At 43.1% G+C, this 18448-nt stretch overlaps 1 protein-coding gene across 1 annotated transcript in view; it reads left to right on the top strand.

Annotated features, from left to right (window-relative positions):
- The first annotated feature begins 10685 nt into the window (after positions 1 to 10685).
- The window catches only part of prdm5 (PR domain containing 5), a 50481-nt gene continuing 42718 nt past the window's right edge, over positions 10686 to 18448 (top strand). Inside the window, exons 1-2 of the mRNA XM_080472668.1 lie at positions 10686 to 10948; positions 14218 to 14301. Of these exons, the coding sequence (XP_080328794.1) occupies positions 10850 to 10948; positions 14218 to 14301 (183 nt within the window). The 5' untranslated portion in view covers positions 10686 to 10849. The remainder of the gene's footprint in view (positions 10949 to 14217; positions 14302 to 18448) is intronic.

Here is an 18448-nt window from a genome sequence, read left to right as displayed (position 1 = left end):
ACTACTACATGGCTGAACGCAAAATCATAAAATCGGTCTTTGTTCAGATCCACCTCAGATTAAAGTCTGAACTAAACTTTATATTTACAATCTGAAATTTTCTTCTTCTTTCATATCAGTGTTTTCAAATCCCGGTTTTAACTCTGCATTGACACAAACTTCAGTCGACTATTTCTGGTTTTCTTGTCCTTAGAAATTACAGCAGGTTTGGGTTGATACTACAAGCGGCCATGTTAAGTGGCCCCCATGCTGACTTTGAAAAGACAACGTGCCGAGTGAAATCTCTTTGTTGATACATGACATTTTCACACTGAGATCTAACACTTAAACAATTAGGTGCACAGCCCAGAGGGAAAAAACAAAAACGTCTGAGCAAAGCATTAAATCACAATTGCACGCCACAGCTTGAAGTGTAAACATAGCAAAGCTTTAACAGGTGGAGTCGCAGGTCTGGTTCTTTGTAAATCCAATAAGCTGCTCAACTACAATTTCAAATGCGACTGCTATTTATGAGTTCAAGCAGATTACATCTATGATAGCTGTTTCCTATGTCACTTTGTGATTTGGCTCTTTTTTTGATTTAATATCACTAAAAGCACAATTTCCAGAATCTTCCGGAGCTGCGTAGCAAAACCATCTAACTGGTGAATTCACTGATCTGAGCCATATATAGTCAAAGTTTACCTGAGAAACAAATGTATAGAATAACGTGAAAATACATACATCAAATAAATTGGGAAAACTTGTGGGAAACGTGTTTGAACAATTCATCAACTATTCTGTGGGCTGATTCCTATTTAAAACTTTAGGCAAATCAGTTGACCTGCAGAACAGTGTAGCCACAAGACACAGCGAAACCACAAGCAACCAAAGAGAAAATCCAGACACACCGCAGTGTCCAAATCCACATGCACTGAGCGGTCTCAGGTGGATGGAAGTACTCTCTCTCTCTGTTGTGGCCAAGAAAAGCAGCTGTGGCTCAAGAATGGCCGTGTTTCCATCCGGGCCCCGAGTCTGGGTTGCCACGACGCCATTCGTCGTCACACCTCGCTGTCAGTCAAGCACTCCTGGTCAGAGGAAACGCAGGGCGGCTCCACCTGGCTCCCATTAACCTGCCGCTGCCCTGGGATAACGTGGAGAAGCTTCTCGAGAGCAGTGGGAGTGTCATGGATATCCCTGTAAACTTCCACCAATAAAGCTGAGGCGCTCTGCTCAAACGTTACCCTGCATGTGTGAATAATATCTGCGTAGAAGCGTTCAAGAGTCTTTTGCTCACAGATGGAAAAAAAAGTGCACAGACACTCGTATTTTCCATCATGCTTCAGGAGATCGCCTCACAAACACTCGGGCAAACATGAATGTACAGAGAAACCTTTATCCCAGAGCGGACCATCTGCAGGGCTCCCCGTGTTTATCTTTTGCGTGGAATTGAGTGTAGGGCTTTGATGTATGGGTTTTGTATATATGTGCGTACATGGAGCAGGGCAAGGAGTGGAGACAGACATGTATGGCCTGGGCTAAGTGGTCCAGTAATCACAGCGGTGCACGGAAGAGCTGGCTCTGATCCCCGCTTTACTTTTTTTCTAAATTCGCCACCAGATTAGACTTGATGTGAACTGATCAGCGTATGAAATGAAACACATGCATGCTGTTTACGCCACCTCAACTGAAGCATGACTGTAAATGCTGTGGTTGACTAACTTAACATGTCATAAAATTTAATTTAGGTTCCTTCCATTTACTGTAAAGATAATACACCACATATTATACAGAGCCTGAGCAGCTCAAGGACATCTTTGACTTCTTATTAAGCTCTTTGAACACATACTTTAATGTTTCCGGAATGACAGTTACTTGCTTTCTAGCTGAGAGTGAGATGAGAAGACCTACTGTGTATCATACTCATGTGCTTAGCTCTCCAGTCAGCAGCCGTTAAAGCTTAGCACAAAAAGGACAAGCTTTAAATGTTCCTCGTACACGGCACTGGTAACTACAAGCAATCTTCATGTTGAAAAGCAGCTTTTTTTTCTTACAGATAGGTGAAGACACGTCTGATGAAAGCCACTGGTGAAGATTGAAAAACATTGTGATTTGAGATTTTATGTGAATTTGTGAAATTTGGCGAAACGTAACTCTCCTTACAGTAGCAACCCATTTCCTCCCAGCAAACACACTTCGCATTGGACTGAATGTAAATATGACTGCATGCAACATTTTTACATTCACGCAGGCGGGATTTTGGAAACTTTCCAGTTCTGCATGAGACAACAACAAAAAAACAACCTGAGATGGAATTGTTTTTTTTTTAATTAAAGCTATTGACACCATTCAACATAGCCGCTGAAAAAATAGAAGCTCACCTTTCTAGGTTTTATTTAGACCTTGAGAAGGAGCGCAATCTTCCTTATTGTTTTGTTTGTTGTTGCAGTACTTGGCAAAAAAGATTCATGGATACCTAGAATTAAAGCATAAATAATCAGCCATTTTAACTGTTATTACATAATCATGTTGGGTGACGTCAAACCCGCTTCTTGGATCTCTGACAACATCCATCATTCATAGAAGTAATTTCCTACCATCGCTCATCGTCTCCCCAAATGATCCAACTCTTAACGCTGAGCTCAGCTCACTGTTTTAAATCCTGGTTTGACTGGTTTTGTAGCATTATACAGGTTCCTTTGTTTACCTGAGGTTTATTTCAAGCATTAATAATGACTATTATTGAACCATCATAAAAAATGCTGAATTTACTTGTGGGCTGCATGGTGGTGTAGTGGTGCAGCATTTCCAGAGGTGTGCCTGAGCTGTGATGGACTAGTGATGGACTGGTGATTGACTAGTGAAGGACTGGTGATGGACTGGTGATGGACTGGTGATAGACTGGTGATGGACTGGTGATGGACTGGTGATGGACTGGTGATGGGATGGTGATTGACTGGTGATGGACTGGTGATGGACTGGTGATTGACTAGTGATTGACTGGTGATGGACTGGTGATGGACTGGTGATTGACTGGTGATTGACTAGTGATGGACTGGTGATGGACTGGTGATGGACTGGTGATGGACTGGTGATGGACTGGTTATTGACTGGTGATGGGATGGTGATTGACTGGTGATGGACTGGTGATGGACTGGTGATGGACTGGTGATGGACTAGTGATGGACTGGTGATGGACTGGTGATGGACTGGTGATGGACTGGTGATGGACTAGTGATGGACTGGTGATGGACTGGTGATGGACTAGTGATGGACTGGTGACCTGGGTGCTGCTTTCATCCACAATCACTTGGAATTCACTCCAGGACGTCACAACCATGAGATGGAAACCCCCAAAACAAAACAACAAAACATATAGCGTTTAGCTTAAGATAGCGTGCAGATAAAACAACAACATAAAGGCTTTTTCCTTCTTTTTGACAAGTTGTTTTTCAAAAATCTGATCAAAACCCTAAAGATTTAAAATGCAGTCACTGTAAAAAAAAAAACCTTTGACAAATTCACTTGTAGAAAGAGTTTGGTTGAAAGAATTTAACATTATTCAGGAAGTCTTCACTTTAAAGAGTCTTGTTCAAAAAGTTTATTTATACCGTCTTTGTCTGTCTTTGAAAGATCCGGGGGAATTTTGATGAATCAACGTGTTTCAAATATTTCCAAGTCCACTTTTAAAACTTTGAGTCTTGTCTGAATAATCTGTTTGTCCTTTTCCCCCAAACAGTTTCCAGGCCTAGTTCGGGGCTGGACTTAGCACCAGCTCTTACTTTGTAAAGGACCCATGTCCTTGTCATGTCTGGAGAATCCAGCTGTTGTTAAAACAGGTAAAGTCTAGCAGAAAGAGTCACAGTCTCCGGTTGAAAAAGCCAAAAGTTGTTAAACATTGAGCTTTTTGTGAGAGTGCAGGTGTGTTTCAAAGTGTTTTTCCCAGGGTTGGGGAACTGATTTTTCCCATTACTATTGTCTTCAAGAGGATTTAAAGGGTAAACAGTGAGACAGAAAGAAGATTGATATTAATCTACTCAACAAATATTTAAAAAACAAAAGCTCTAGAGCTTTAGAGAACTCTCTAAAATATAATTATTATCACATTTAGGTTGCTGTGGAAAGCTGACATGTAACTGAACAACCTTTACAGGAACGCTGTAATACTGCCGATGTGCTTTGTTGAGTGGAAACTGTCCTCTTGTAGCAGAAGTCCCACCACCAGTGAGCGCGTCAAGACATGAGAGCGTCTTTTCTGTACATGTGCGTGAATGCAACTTAGAGCTGAGTGACACTTTTGGGCAGAGATTGTGAAAAGAGAGCAAAGGCTCAAACAGCATCCAAACAAGGGGCAGACAGCAAACAGACAGACATGTTGGGGGGCGGGGGGGGGGGGGGGGGGGGGGGGGGGACTCCTGCCGTGGAGAAAAGCAGGGAAACACTCCCGTGTGCAGGAAAGTTCAACACTGAATGAGGGGCTCCTGCCATCTTTGGGACCAGTGCAATGCTGGAGGGAAGCTATTTTAAAAGATCCAACCTCACGCGGGTGTCTAACATCTCCAAAATAAACAGTGTGAAATGAAATGAGGGGCTTTGAATAGTCGCACATGCACACAGAGAGAACGGCCCAGACGTGGAGTAAAGAGGAGAGGAACCAAGATGAGAATGATTCCACTTCAGCGGCTCCGGGGATAAATCATTATGGAGGCTCAGGTCCAAACCAGCTCTGCATAGCTCTGATTTAGCAGAGGGCCAGGCAAAAAAAAAAAAAAAAAAAAAGAAAGATTAGAGGCTTCCTTCCACAACCATCCTGACGAAGAGCCCATTCCCAGGAAGGGTGGAGAAGGACCAGTGGCCCTTGGGCATTGCTCGTCTCAGCCGATCTCCATTAGGATAACTCAAGCAGTGAGTGAAGAAGAACAATGACCGACTCCTGAATAAAACTTTAATCCCTCGTGTGTCTAACTACAAAGTCCATTTTATGGTCGTATTAGATTAGAGGAGTCACATGATACTTTGTTGAAGTTGTCTGCAAACGTGTGTGTGTGTGTGTGTGTGTGTGTGTGTGTGTGTGTGTGTGTGTGTGTGTGTGTGTGTGTGTGTGTGGGTGCTGATGTGTTTATACATTAGCTCTGCACACACACAGAGTCGTTGGTGTTTGTGTGTTTGTGTGCACACTGCCATCGGTCCCTCTAACCCAAGCTGCATAGGGGTGGTCCCCCTGCTCTCTTGTGCTTCGTGAAATCACGTCTAAGTGCCTGTAATTTCTCACGCTTCATCAGTACTGTAATTTCAAAAGGCTGCTTCTGAAGACCCTCCTTTAGTGGCGACCTGGGGTTGTCAAATGAAAACATCATTTATCCAGCGACCTCGGCGCTTCAGGAAATGGTTTGCTGGCTATTCAACGACAGCCTTGAAATACGGAGCTGTGGTGAGGGGCTGCGGGGGTTTTGTGAAACATGAAACAAAAGGTGGTCTGGCCCCTCAGTCTACAGTATCAGGTTTGGGAGATTTCAGAAAAATGCACATATCCATTTGGAAAATTTTGTCTGGAACCATTTGTATGTTTGCCAAACTGAGGTTTTTTCCCCCAGTGAAAATATTTACTTAGAAAAAAAGAAACTCAAAGTATTTATTTCAATGCAATCCTTTCCTTTACCATGTCCTAAATGTGGTTTCTGTAGTCTTTGGCCCTCAGAGACTCGACTGGCAGCCCAGCCACTGCATGGACCAGATCCAGTGCTGGGTACGCTCAGGTTCAATGTCTTGGTCCGGATCTTGGTTAAAGTCTTTGCAGATTTTTAATTTCTTGATGCATCACATAAGCTTGTTTGGTTTGTAGACGTGTACACAGGAAAAACTTAGTTGTTTGAATATTTGTTCTGGTGTTGACTCAACAGTGATGGAATAAAACGGTTGCCAGTTTGGACATTCAATACAAGTAATTATAGAACCCAATAATTCATACGCAGTCACTTTAAAAACTTCCAGCCACTAAAAGCCTTTTATCAGCTGTATGTTGATTATTGGTATGGTCTGCAAGGACCTCCTCCTCCTCCCAGTGGACTCAGGAGGTTTCCATTTATCAACATGAGGGATACTGAAGCACCATTTCAGGGTGACAGTCACACCAAAACCTAGAAATGTAGAAGTACATTATTTGTCTACGTTACATGATGTAAACCCATAAATCATCATACAGTGACGTGAAAATCTGACACGTTACATCATTTGTTTATGTAACTTTAAGACTTAATGCTTAAAGTCGATGTTAGGAAATGTCATCTTTTTGTTATAATTCATGTTTTTAGCAACGTGGAACCAGGAAGTGCCCCCTCACCCTTACTGTTCAGACGGTAGGAGCTGGACAGGAAACTCCCCAGGAATGTGTTCTGGTCTGAAACTAGCAACAACTCTTGCGCTGTGCGTTGTTCAACTCATGCAAGATGGGGCCCTTGGTCTCGTCTATAGTCAATGTCAAAGCAAATACTTTCATTTGATCTACGTATCAAGCTTTAGCAGCTTAGTCACTAGAAAGCTGCATCTCGCTGCTGGCTCGGTATGAGTATAGATTGTGAACTATGAGAACAGGCTGACACAGGCTCCTATCATCTCACAATGACCTGCTCTGCTTTGTCTGCTCCAGGGCCCCTGCTTTAAGGGGAGACTCCTGTGTGGGTTCTGGGTGTCTTTCATGCAGGTGTTAGAGATCAGAGGTGATGGGGATAAGTCAGGGATCTTAGTGAAAGCTGAGTGAAAGTTAATGGGTTGGAGGGTCCTCAGAGGGCACAGAGGGAAAAAGGGGTCATGACATTTAATCGCCCTGCCCTGACAGGCCAAAGCACTGACAGGAAAGTCAGAGGGGGGCAGAAATAGACCAAGACGGACATTGGTGGGGCAGATGCACACAAAGACCCTCTCAGTGCTGTGATCAGACTTGTCACCCATGTGTAACCCTCCCCGAGGGCTTAACTCTCTAAAATACACCAGGAATATGACTCCAGGCCATTGATGACAACATCTCAAATACAATAGTGGTCTGAAAGAAGGAAAATCTGTATTGAAGGATGTGTTGACTCCAAAGCTGAAGCGCAAACCCAGGACAGTCAGGCCCACCAGCTCATTGACTCTTATGTAAACATGTACATTACGATCCGGTCCTTCTCATAATTGTCAACCAACGCTTGTCCTTTGGACCAATCACGGAGCACTCGGGCATAGAGCCACAACACAACAGGAAGCCATTGGCATAAACACAAGCATTAAACACAGCAAACAGAACCAACAAAACACTGACACGCGGCTGATTAAAGGGGAGAGACGTTTGCTGTCGAGGCGCTCAAAAACAGAATATACACAAACAGTCTGTGATTAGAGATGACGCTAATCTTCCTCTCTGCAGGGTGAAAGTCAACAAATCAAGGTGAGAAGATATAAAATGGAGTATAATGGGGTTTGGGTGAGGTCTGTTTGATGTTTTTTATACAGTAACACAGTCATACATCACGGTTGTTGTGAAACCGCATTAATTACAGCAACAGAATAAAAGTCATCTGGTATTACTTCGAACACTTTAATGTGAAAGGTCATGGCTTTCCCTTTCAAAGCAAGACTGTTTGAACTTTGTTTATTTCTCTGCATCCCAGTGAAATGATAATGATTCAATTTAATATAATTCATGATATGCATCTAAACTTGGACACTCAGGCTGGTTTCACTGGAAAATAAAACATCTTGTGGATAAAGAACCACAATATTTTAATGTTATAAGGAAATGTGAACATTTGAATCTAAAACTACAAAAAAATAAAACATTTCTAAACTGTTGCACACATATCATCTTTACCCCGGTGGGTTTTATTCACGTGGTTGCTGGGCAGCCTAAGAAGCAGAGGATCTGCCTCGGCAGCCCCAGATTGTTGGTAAATTGTGGTTGTTGGCCTGCTGAGCTGAGCTGAACTGTTTCAGTCTGAGAGGGCCTGTTAGACCTGCTTGTTACACTGTGGTTCCTGATTTTTAGAACAGATACACAATTTGTGCCAAAACACCACAGAAATCATAAATACCCGGTGGTTTTTGAAGTTAACAACGGTGAATGTTTTTCCTATGCTGTGTGATAAGCATGAATGCAGTGTAGCGCAATGATTTCCTCTGTAATAACCTCTGAGTAATGATGCTTTGCAATGGTACTCACACCAATTCCAGTGCACTTAACAAAAACACATCTTTAGTTCAGGTAGTAGAAATTTTACCATCATGCATTTTCCAATTGAATGCCTTCATCCATCCATCTTCCATCCTGACCCTGTCCAGACTGCAGTCACTGGGGCCAGGAATAACTCCAGCACAGCTCCACCGTAGAACTATAGAACGAACACAGAATCAATCAACTGCACACACGTGACAGGAGATATGCTGCTATATGAGTGGAGAAATGCTTTTAACACCTACAATGATGTCTGTATTTAAATGTCTGGAATGCTGGATTCTGTGTGTGAGTCTCTGAAAGAGGTGGTGGAGAGAGGACTGCACAGTGGAACCCATTCTGCCCACTAGAACACTCACATTGCAACTGCTTTTAAGTACACCAGCATCGGCTTGTATGTTCCTTAAATTCAACTTGACTTTTTGTGATTAATCATTTTAACTTCATATCTGAACTCTGATTTATTCATGAGTTGCTCTCTCTCTCTCTCTCTCTCTCTCTCTCTCTCTCTCTCTCTCTCTCTCTCTCTCTCTCTCTCTCAATAACGACACTTAACGATAACAATATTACTTAAACTTTATTCACATTTTCCTGTAGTTTCATGTTTGTTAATGATGGTTAAAGTTCCAACTTGACATATCAGGTAAAATATTGCTTGATTTCTACATATGTTCACCCCTTTTAAACCAGACTGTCACACTACCAAAACAGACCATCAAATTAAATCACATTGTTCAGATTCAACACTCGATACAGGACGTTAGCCTCAACAGTGGAATGTCACCAGATCCATTTCGTGTGCTCAAACTTGGTTAGATTATTTGTGGGGCGGGAAGAGACATTTATTTATAGACGAATTAGTGGATGACCTCCAGAAGATGGACCTCTACATCACTTTGGCAGCCTCAGTGAGATAAAATTGACAAAGTACAGAACCATGAGGAATAAAAACACATTTCAGCCATCAGGAAAAAGGCTCATTTAATAAATGATCTACTTAAGTACATGCTCTAGTCACTATATTGACACTTCTGTCAAACTGCCCTTTTGGACACACTGCTGTATTCTGGGGGGTAAAGGGATTGTTTTGGTCAGAGGGCCTGGTGGCATTCAGACAGCACATACACAGCAGTGCAGTTTGAATCTGGGACGAGACTCTAATATCAAAACAGAGCAATGAAAATGTTCTGAATAAATGATTATTAAATTAATATTGGCTACATATTGGAACAGATGCCTGCTTAACTCAACCGAAAACAACACCCTACTTCAAATTTACTGCACAGCAAGACAGGCGGGGTAAACATTGAACCCATGAACGCACAAGAACAACAAATTCTGCCAAGACAAGGCATCAAGGTAAGTGTTTACAACTACGTCACTGTGCTGCCGTTTGGCTTGATACGAATCTGCAACAGCAACTCCTGAAGATGACCTCTGTGTTATTGTAAGGTAATGTTTACATTTAATACACTCTTTGCAGAACATATATCAGAGTCTTAAGATTCCCTTGAAAAATAGCCAGGCGGTTTTACTGTAGAAATGTTGATTAATGTATTTATTCTATTCAGATTTCCTATGTATCTTACTAATGGCTGTCACTACGTATAAATAAAGAGAATTTATGGTCTTTGTCATATTTAAGCTATGCAGGATCATCCCTCAGGCCTGATTGGAGCTTCTGGCAGGCTGGTTTTGGCACCGGGACGCATATTTGATACCTCTGCCTTGGAGTACACAGTTTTCAGTTTGTATTACAGGAACACAAAAACACAGATGGAAACATTAATGCAGATTCGTCAGGTTCATCCCATAGGTGAGTTTCTTGTTTGAGCCAATTTCGTTGCAGCAAAATTTAAAAATACACATTTTCTGTTCTTTATGAATTCCCTGAGGTACAAATCACATCCCTGTTAGCAGTGCAACAAGAGGGAACATTAGTACTCTCTGTTACTTTAGGTACGATGAAACCATTTTTTTTCAGAACTCAAAGTGAGCTGTGTGTGGCCCCTGAACCAAACTCACCTGCCTGGAGCATGTTCTCCTGTATGTTCTGCTGCAGACTAAATGTTCTGCTGTATGTTCTGCTGCAGGCTGCATGTTCTGCTGCAGACTAAACGTTCTCCTGTATGTTCTTCTGCAGTCTGCATGTTCTCATGTATGTTCTTCTGCAGACTGCATGTTCTCCTGCAGTCTCCCTGCTGCAGACTAAATGTTCTCCTGTATGTTCTTCTGCAGTCTGCATGTTCTCCTGCATGTTCTCCTACAGTCTCCCTGCTGCAGACTAAATGTTCTCCTGTATGTTCTTCTGCAGTCTGCATGTTCTCATGTATGTTCTTCTGCAGACTGCATGTTCTCCTGTATGTTCTCCTGCAGTCTCCCTGCTGCAGACTAAATGTTCTCCTGTATGTTCTCCTGCAGTCTCCCTGGTGCAGACTGCACGTTCTGCTGCAGACCGAAGCGTGTTGCAAAGGTAGCTTCTGGTTACAAACTTTGGACCAATCAGGAGGCGGCTGAGCTCCGCTGCAGCAGGAGCAGCAGAAGTTCAACCTGGACCACTACTTCTGGGAGAAACTACCCGCTCCGAACCCCGCACTGACCATGCCCGTCCACTGACACATCCGATCACCAACCCGCTGTCATCGGAGGAAACGTTTCCGCCAGATGACAATGTTGGGCATGTACGTGCCAGACAGGTTTTCTCTGAAGTCGTCCACGGTCCAGGACGGGATCGGTCTGTACACGGCGCGCAGAGTGAAAAAGGTTGGTTGTTTCCGACTCGTGGGGACACTTTGTATCCGAGTTCGCGCGCGCGAGGCGTTTTGTGCCACTTTGGCAGAAGTTTGTCGGAGTTGTGGAGGAGTTTGTGGTGGAACTGTGTCTGAGGCGAGCCGGGCTCCTCTGACGTGAAGTGCCACGTCGCTCCAGACTCCCGTTGTTCCTCTGCCTCACTTCACGTCTCCACAGCGGCGGAGAGAGGCTCTGCCCGGCCCAGGACCCCGGATATACATTATCTATGCATCCAGCTCAATCTGTATGTCATTTAAAAACTTGTCTCAGCGTTTTAAAAACCTACAAACTCCTCCTCTCCACTTAGAACAACATGTAAACCAGACGTATGCTCCCGGGAAGGAGCGCGAGCTTCACGTGTCAGAAGTTTCTTTCTTTTTCATTTTTCATTTTTTTTTCAACATTGTCCTAGAAATGTTTTGTTAAACTTCAGAGGATGAACATGAATCCAGCACGGAGAGCTCCCAGTGACCACGCCCCCTCAGGGAAGGTCAGCAGGAAAAGATGTCCAGCTCCCAGATGTCTTCACATGCAGGGGCGTGTCTAGAACCTCTGGGGGCCTCGGGCAAGAGGCACCTTGGTTCCACAATGTTGAAACGTTCTATTCCATCTTAGTGCTGCTTTTAGCAGGCCATGGCTTTTGCCACTTGTTTGTCTTCCACGTGTGAAGACCTTCAAACATCACGAGACCAGAGCCAGTCGTTACACATCGATAACCTCAAGCAGCTTTAAAGTTAAAACGCTCCGTCTACTGAGGCAGCAGCCGGCCCAGGTACCAAGCAACTAGCAGGAGGCCCCGTTAGACAGATTTCCAACTTGTCGTACTGAGGCGCCGTTTACACAACGGTTCAAATGAAAACACATCGTCTTTGTGTTTTGGACCCAATTTACACGACAACGTTCCAAATGACAACACCTGGTCCATTAAAGAAAAGTGGCCGACACACTGACAGGGACGTAGTTAGTGTGCCGGGCCACGAGTGTTTTTGTGCTAAAACCACACACACATACACACAGAGATCAATACGCTATAAGCGTTAACACAGTGGAGAGGACCCAACACGAATCTCAACTCTGAAACTATCAATATGGACTGTAACACTGGAAGACAGGCTGGGAGTCATGCCACTACAGAGACCGCCATGTTTGTCACTCCCGCATGAGCAGAAGAACTATTTCCTGTGGCGGTGACATGCGTGTGCAGTAACAGCGCTCCGTAGCCTCCGGTGGTCTCTGTGGGGAAGAATCCCGAGTGTCACAGGAAAGTTCCATGTTGGGAGCTGGTAAGAAACGGTGACGGTTCCAGTGGCTCTGAGCACCGCTGTCGTGTGAACGGACCCCCGAACACTATGAACGTTTTGCAGTTACACTCATTTTCAATGTCGTGTAAACGATGCCTTGGTTTCAGAAAAGTTTCCATTTACCTGGCAACAGCAGAAATACTGAAAACGATGTAGTTTTCATGTAGGCCCACTAGTTGGGGCCGTTGCTTGTTTTTGTACTAAAATCACACACACACACACACACACAAGTGCAGAGAAAAATACGCTGTAAACATTAACAAAAGGAGAACACGGACATTCGTACTGACAGACGACGAGGTTGGATTGTTACTATGGTGACTATCAACCATAAAACCACCGAGTCCCAGGAGAACATGGACTGGGAGTCATGACGCTCTGGAGGGAAACGTTGTTGTTATTGTCCCTCTACTGAGCATGTGCAGAACAACAACTTACGATGACCGTGGTGCGCATGAGCAGTAGCAGCGTCTCCAGCCTGTACTCGGGACGGATCCCGGGCGTTGTCAGAAAATAGTGTTTTTACCCTTTTATATGACGAGGACAAGTTCTACCTTAGGAGCGTTTTCAGTGACTCTGAGTACTGGTGTCGTGTAAACGGACAGCCAAAACTACGGTGGCTGAGAGGTGCAGTACAGCGTTACAACATGTGAAACACTTTTACAAAATGTGAGACAAGTTTACATTTTGGAAAACATTTTTCTGGTGTTTACACGACACCAGTACTCAGAGTCACTGAAAACGCTTTTCATTGTCATATAACCTGTTATAAAAACAAAAACAATATTTTCTGACCATGTTTCGTCAACTTTGAGTAAAATAACCTTTGACATTGATGATGAAACACACATTTACCATTTATTATGTATAATGTATACATATTTAAAAAAAGATATGAGAACTGAGTGAAAAACAGGATCAATATTGTGCTACTGATCTGCAAGGCAAGGCAAATTTATTTATATAGGACATTTCATACACAAGGCAACTCAATGTGCTTTACATGATCAAAAAGTGCAAAAGAAAACATTCAACAGTGTATAAATCTATAAGAACATTAAAATCATCAGTAAAAACTTTTAAAATCATCAACAAACACATTACGTCAACAGCACAACACCAGAAATCTCCCTCTCAATCATGCTCAGTAGAGAAAAAGACTGCTTTTAACTTTGATTTGAAAATGTTCACATTGGATGCTGACTTCAGCTCTGCTGGCAGTTTGTTCCACGTCTTTGCAGCAGAACAAATAAACGCAGCATCAGCGTGTTCACTGTGAACTCTGGGCTCCACTACCTGACCTGAGTCCTTACATCTGACAGACCTGCTGGTCATACCTGACTAACATCTCACTGATGGAGTCTGGACCAAACCCATTCACAGATTATACACCAGCAGCATTCCAATCACGGAAACCACTTCTTGGACCATGTGGTGTACGATGTACGGTGTACGGTGTACGGTGTACAGTGTACGTTGTACGTTGTACGGTATACGGTATATGGTGTACGGTATACGGTATATGGTGTATAGTATACGGTATACGGTATATGGTGTATAGTGTACGGTGTATAGTGTACGGTATACAGTGTACGGTGTACATTGTACGGTGTACGGTATACGGTGTATAGTGTACGGTATACAGTGTACGGTGTACAGTGTACAGTATACGGTGTACAGTGTACGGTATACAGTGTACAGTGTACGGTATACGGTGTATAGTGTACGGTGTACAGTGTACGGTGTACAGTGTATGGTGTACGGTGTACGGTGTACAGTGTACGGTATACGGTATACGGTGTATAGTGTACGGTATACGGTGTATAGTGTACGGTATACGGTATACGGTGTACAGTGTACGGTATACGGTGTACAGTGTGAGGTCGCGGTGTTCATGAAGCCGTCCTTGTCTAACACTTGGTCACTCTGTTTGTTTTAAAGGGGGAAAAGTTTGGCCCGTTTGCAGGTGAGAAAAAGCTGCCAGGTGAGCTGGAGGAAAGCTCTGACACCAGGCTGATGTGGGAGGTGAACACACACACACACACACACACACACACACACACACACACACACACACACACACACACACACACACACACACACACACACACACACACACACACACACACACACACACACACACACACACACACACACACACACGTCTTGCTGTATTTCTGCACACGTTTCAAAGTAAACACTTTTAAGACAAACTGCCTGTTGAAGCAGCTTTCGCTGCTTTATTTACTTGTGTAGTTGAACACTCTGTAAAGTCTCGTTCAACGCCTCGAAACCGAAGATATTTGACCAGGAAGGCAAACCTTTATCATCACAATATCATTCTCTCATACAGAGGGACAAAGTCTGACAGAGCACATCTACCTTAACAAGCAGTTATAAATAACTTCATACATTTAGTTATATATATTCATTGTAGAGCACAAACAACCGCTTACGTCGCCTCTCCTGCCGGAGTTGCAGCTTATTGTTTTTTTTTTTTTTTTTGTAAAGACTTTAAAACTTCCTGAGTGGCAGAAGTCATACTGTATTATAGAGGTTTTTTTTATTATTTATTTTCATTTTGTGCTTCTATTCACTTCGATGTCCACAATATTTCTCTGAAAATACAGAAATTTTAGCAGACAGCTTTACACTGAGGCGACTTTTCATATTAACAGTTTACATAAAAACGGCGACCTCATTAGACATAATGCTTTCTTGAAGATTAAATCCGTGTTTTTCTTTTTAAACATGTTTTTTAAGGTCAGTGCCGGGAGGGGTCAAGATGTCTGTTTGAGATGTCTGTTAATTCTCACATGGTTTCATTTGGATGCAGTTTGATCTACAAACGGCAGTCAGCAGGATGAAGTCGTATGTTTTCCCCCACTTTGTCTAGATAAATGGAAATGACAAATTTGATTGGGAGTTTATAAGGAGATAGCAAAAGTTATACTTAGACCCCGTTTACACGACGTTTCACATGACAACACCTAATCCGTTAAAAAAAAGTAGTGTGTTTACACTGCAGCAGCGGACACAGAGACAACGATGTAGTTAGTATGCCGGGACACGGGAGGGCGCTGTTGCTTGATTTTGTAATGAAACTACACAGACGTATTTGCAGAGAACAAAACACTATAAACCTGAAGAAACTGGAGAGAACCTGACATCAGTATGGACTGATGACACATCGGATGATATCAGGGAGAGTCTCAACTATTAAACTACTGATCTGGACCATAAAACTAGAATATAGACCGCGGGTCGTACCACTACGGGTCGTACCACTACAGGTCGTACCACTACAGGTTGTACCACTACGGGTCGTACCACTGCGGGTCGTACCACTATGGGTCGTACCACTGCGGGTCGTACCACTACGGGTCGTACCACTACGGGTCGTACCACTACAGGTCGTACCACTACGCATCGGCCATGTTTGTTTACAACTGGATGAGCAGGAGGGAGGAGGAGAGATGAGCAGTAACAGGCTCTGTAGCCTCCATCAGTCTCTACAGGAGGGATTAGTGACTGTGAAAGAATCTTTCCACTTTGGGAGCCGGATTAAAAACTTTGTGGATACTGTGGATCAGAACACTGGTACCGTGTAAACGGACCCCCCAAAAGTGAAGGAAGTTTTGCGGATACACTCGTGTTCGTTGTCGTGTAAACGGGGCCTTAGTTAGTTAGTTAGTTAGTTAGTTAGTTAGTTAGTCTTTATTTCATTTCTTAACAAAAGAAATAAACTCAAAACAATTCAATAACATTAGACTACAAAAGTTTCTAAAGTTCTGAATGAAAAGGGAGCACTCCAGAGGCACGAGAAAAAAGGCTGCCATTGATGTCTTTCTGTAATATTTAGACCTCTGTGTGGGAATAGATATTTTATTTATTGTTTTGTTCATGTATGTGCATTTCTTTCTTTCTACAACCTTTTATTTTTGTAAGGTGGCTGCTGTCAATACTGATCTAAGATATCAATCTAAACTTATAGCAGCTTCTGTAGACAGTGTTCCTGGGTGTATGGAGGATTTATTGGTGAAAAAGGTTTGTGTACTTGTAAAAGTGAATTTGTAGTTGTGTACCGTGAGCGGTGTACCTGTAGAATTGTTTTCTCTCCACAAATACAACACCACACTTACAAAGTCACAACTTCTTAATTACAGGAGCACAAATCCTGTTTTACAAGTCACAGATTAAAAAACTGTCATGCTGATAGTCTTCCTCCAATTGATGCAGTAAATCTGGTGAAAAACGTATTTCTGCTCCTGTATTTGTATTTGTGAAGTTCTTCCACACGAGTCACAGATTATTTTCTTCATCTACTAATCACACATCGCGGCGCTCAGCTGAGATATCTGGTGAAGAAGACCTGTGCGTTCGGTCAATGGAGGGAAAGGCGGTGCTTCTCTGAGATAGTGTGACTAACAGCTTGAATGATGAATAAACTGGACTGGGTGAAGAACACTGCAGACTGTTACAAGAAGGGCCAGAACCGCCTCTGTTTATTTATTTTAAGTCCTTCAACATCTGCCGCACTAGGCTGAAGGCGTTGTGTGACTCTGTGGTGGCGAGCGCTGTCCTCCATGCTGTTGCATGCTGGGGCAGCAGGCTGACGGTGGCCGACACCAACAGGCCCAACAAACTCATCAGGAAGGCTAGTGACGTGGTGGAGGTGGAGATGGACTGTACAGGTGGTCTCAGAGAAGGATCCGCTCCAAACTGAGCTCCATCCTGAGCAAAGATTCTCACCCTCCATGATGTTCTGGGGCCAATACGACAACTCTGGATAAACATACCCAGGATATCTCTCTGTTACCTGGGTTGACTTACCCAGATAAGCGTTAACACGAAGCAGGTTAACAACTCGGTAGTTTAACTCAGAGTTTCCCTTCAGGATCAGTGCAAGTGCACATGAAAGGGGCGGAGTTTGCAGCGTCTGACCAATCACACACGTGGAGAAACTGCAGAGCCACTGACTTTACCATCGAGGAGCACTTATTACCTTAAAATATGGAGGATTTAAACACATCCAGGCTAAAAGCAACACTGCTGCTGCAGCCAAAGCCAGAAAATTGCTGACTTGTTAAAGCGTGACTTATTGTTAACCCCATTAATACAGATCAACAATTTAAGAGCAAGAACAAGAACAAGAACATCCTTCAAAGCCTCAGTGACGAGGATTTATTTTATTTTGTCTGAAAGATCGCTCTAAAAACTCCTTCTCCTCTCCTCCATTCAGCTCTGTATCAGCGCACCGATCAGGAGTTTCTAGTTGGCGGGTCATTTTCCAAGAGATCTGATTGGTCAGGAGGCAGAGCTTTGACCTCTTATCCAGAACTTAACCTGATCCGGAGCAGGTTAGACATTCAGAGCAAGTTACCGGCGTGATTTATCCTGGCAAGAAGTGAACGAGTGTCACATTACACAAAACCAGAGTTAATCCCTGAAGTTACCTCGATAAGAGAATATCCAGAGTCGATGTGTAGGTCCCTCATCAGCAACAGACTCGTTCCACCAAAGAGCACAACAGAGCGCCACAGGAGAGCCTTCATTCCTGTGGCAATAAGACTAACTGCTTGTATAGTGTCTGTTGTGTTGATCGTTAAGCTCACTCTGCTCTGCTACACCCTCACTGCTGAGCTTCACTTTGGATATATGGGCAGTTTAATGACAATGACTTATTTAACTTTACCATGTCTGTGATGTAAAGAACATTTAATTACTGGCTGGTGAGACATGGTATTTTGGAAATTTAATGTCATTCATTGCAATATCAACATTAAGCATGTATGCACTGCAAAGGACTGACTGAATTGCAATGAATTCATGCATTATGAATTAATGCTCTGCAAGTCAGCATGTTTGGCCAATCTGATGAATCCCCACTGGAACAGATTGTGTTAACAGGTCATGCTTCACTCCGTTGCTTCAACATTACATCATACATGAGGAACATTTTACCAAAAACAACAAATTCAACAAAGTAAAATCCTAAAACAAACTCAGCGCATTGCATCTGGTTAAAATGTGGTCTAAGAAAAGAAATAGCAGTATTATTTGTCATTACAAAATAAATACTGACGTGTGTGCAAGTCATATTGTATTTGCAATCCATGACAATATTCCAATATTATTTCGACCATGCAGCCCTCTCATTGGCTGTTTTAAC

Source organism: Lipophrys pholis, assembly GCF_963383615.2.
Source record: "Lipophrys pholis genome assembly, chromosome: 10".
Lineage (NCBI taxonomy): Eukaryota > Metazoa > Chordata > Actinopteri > Blenniiformes > Blenniidae > Lipophrys > Lipophrys pholis.
Note: the sequence above shows the minus strand (reverse complement) of the source record. Positions and strands in the feature narration are given on the sequence as shown.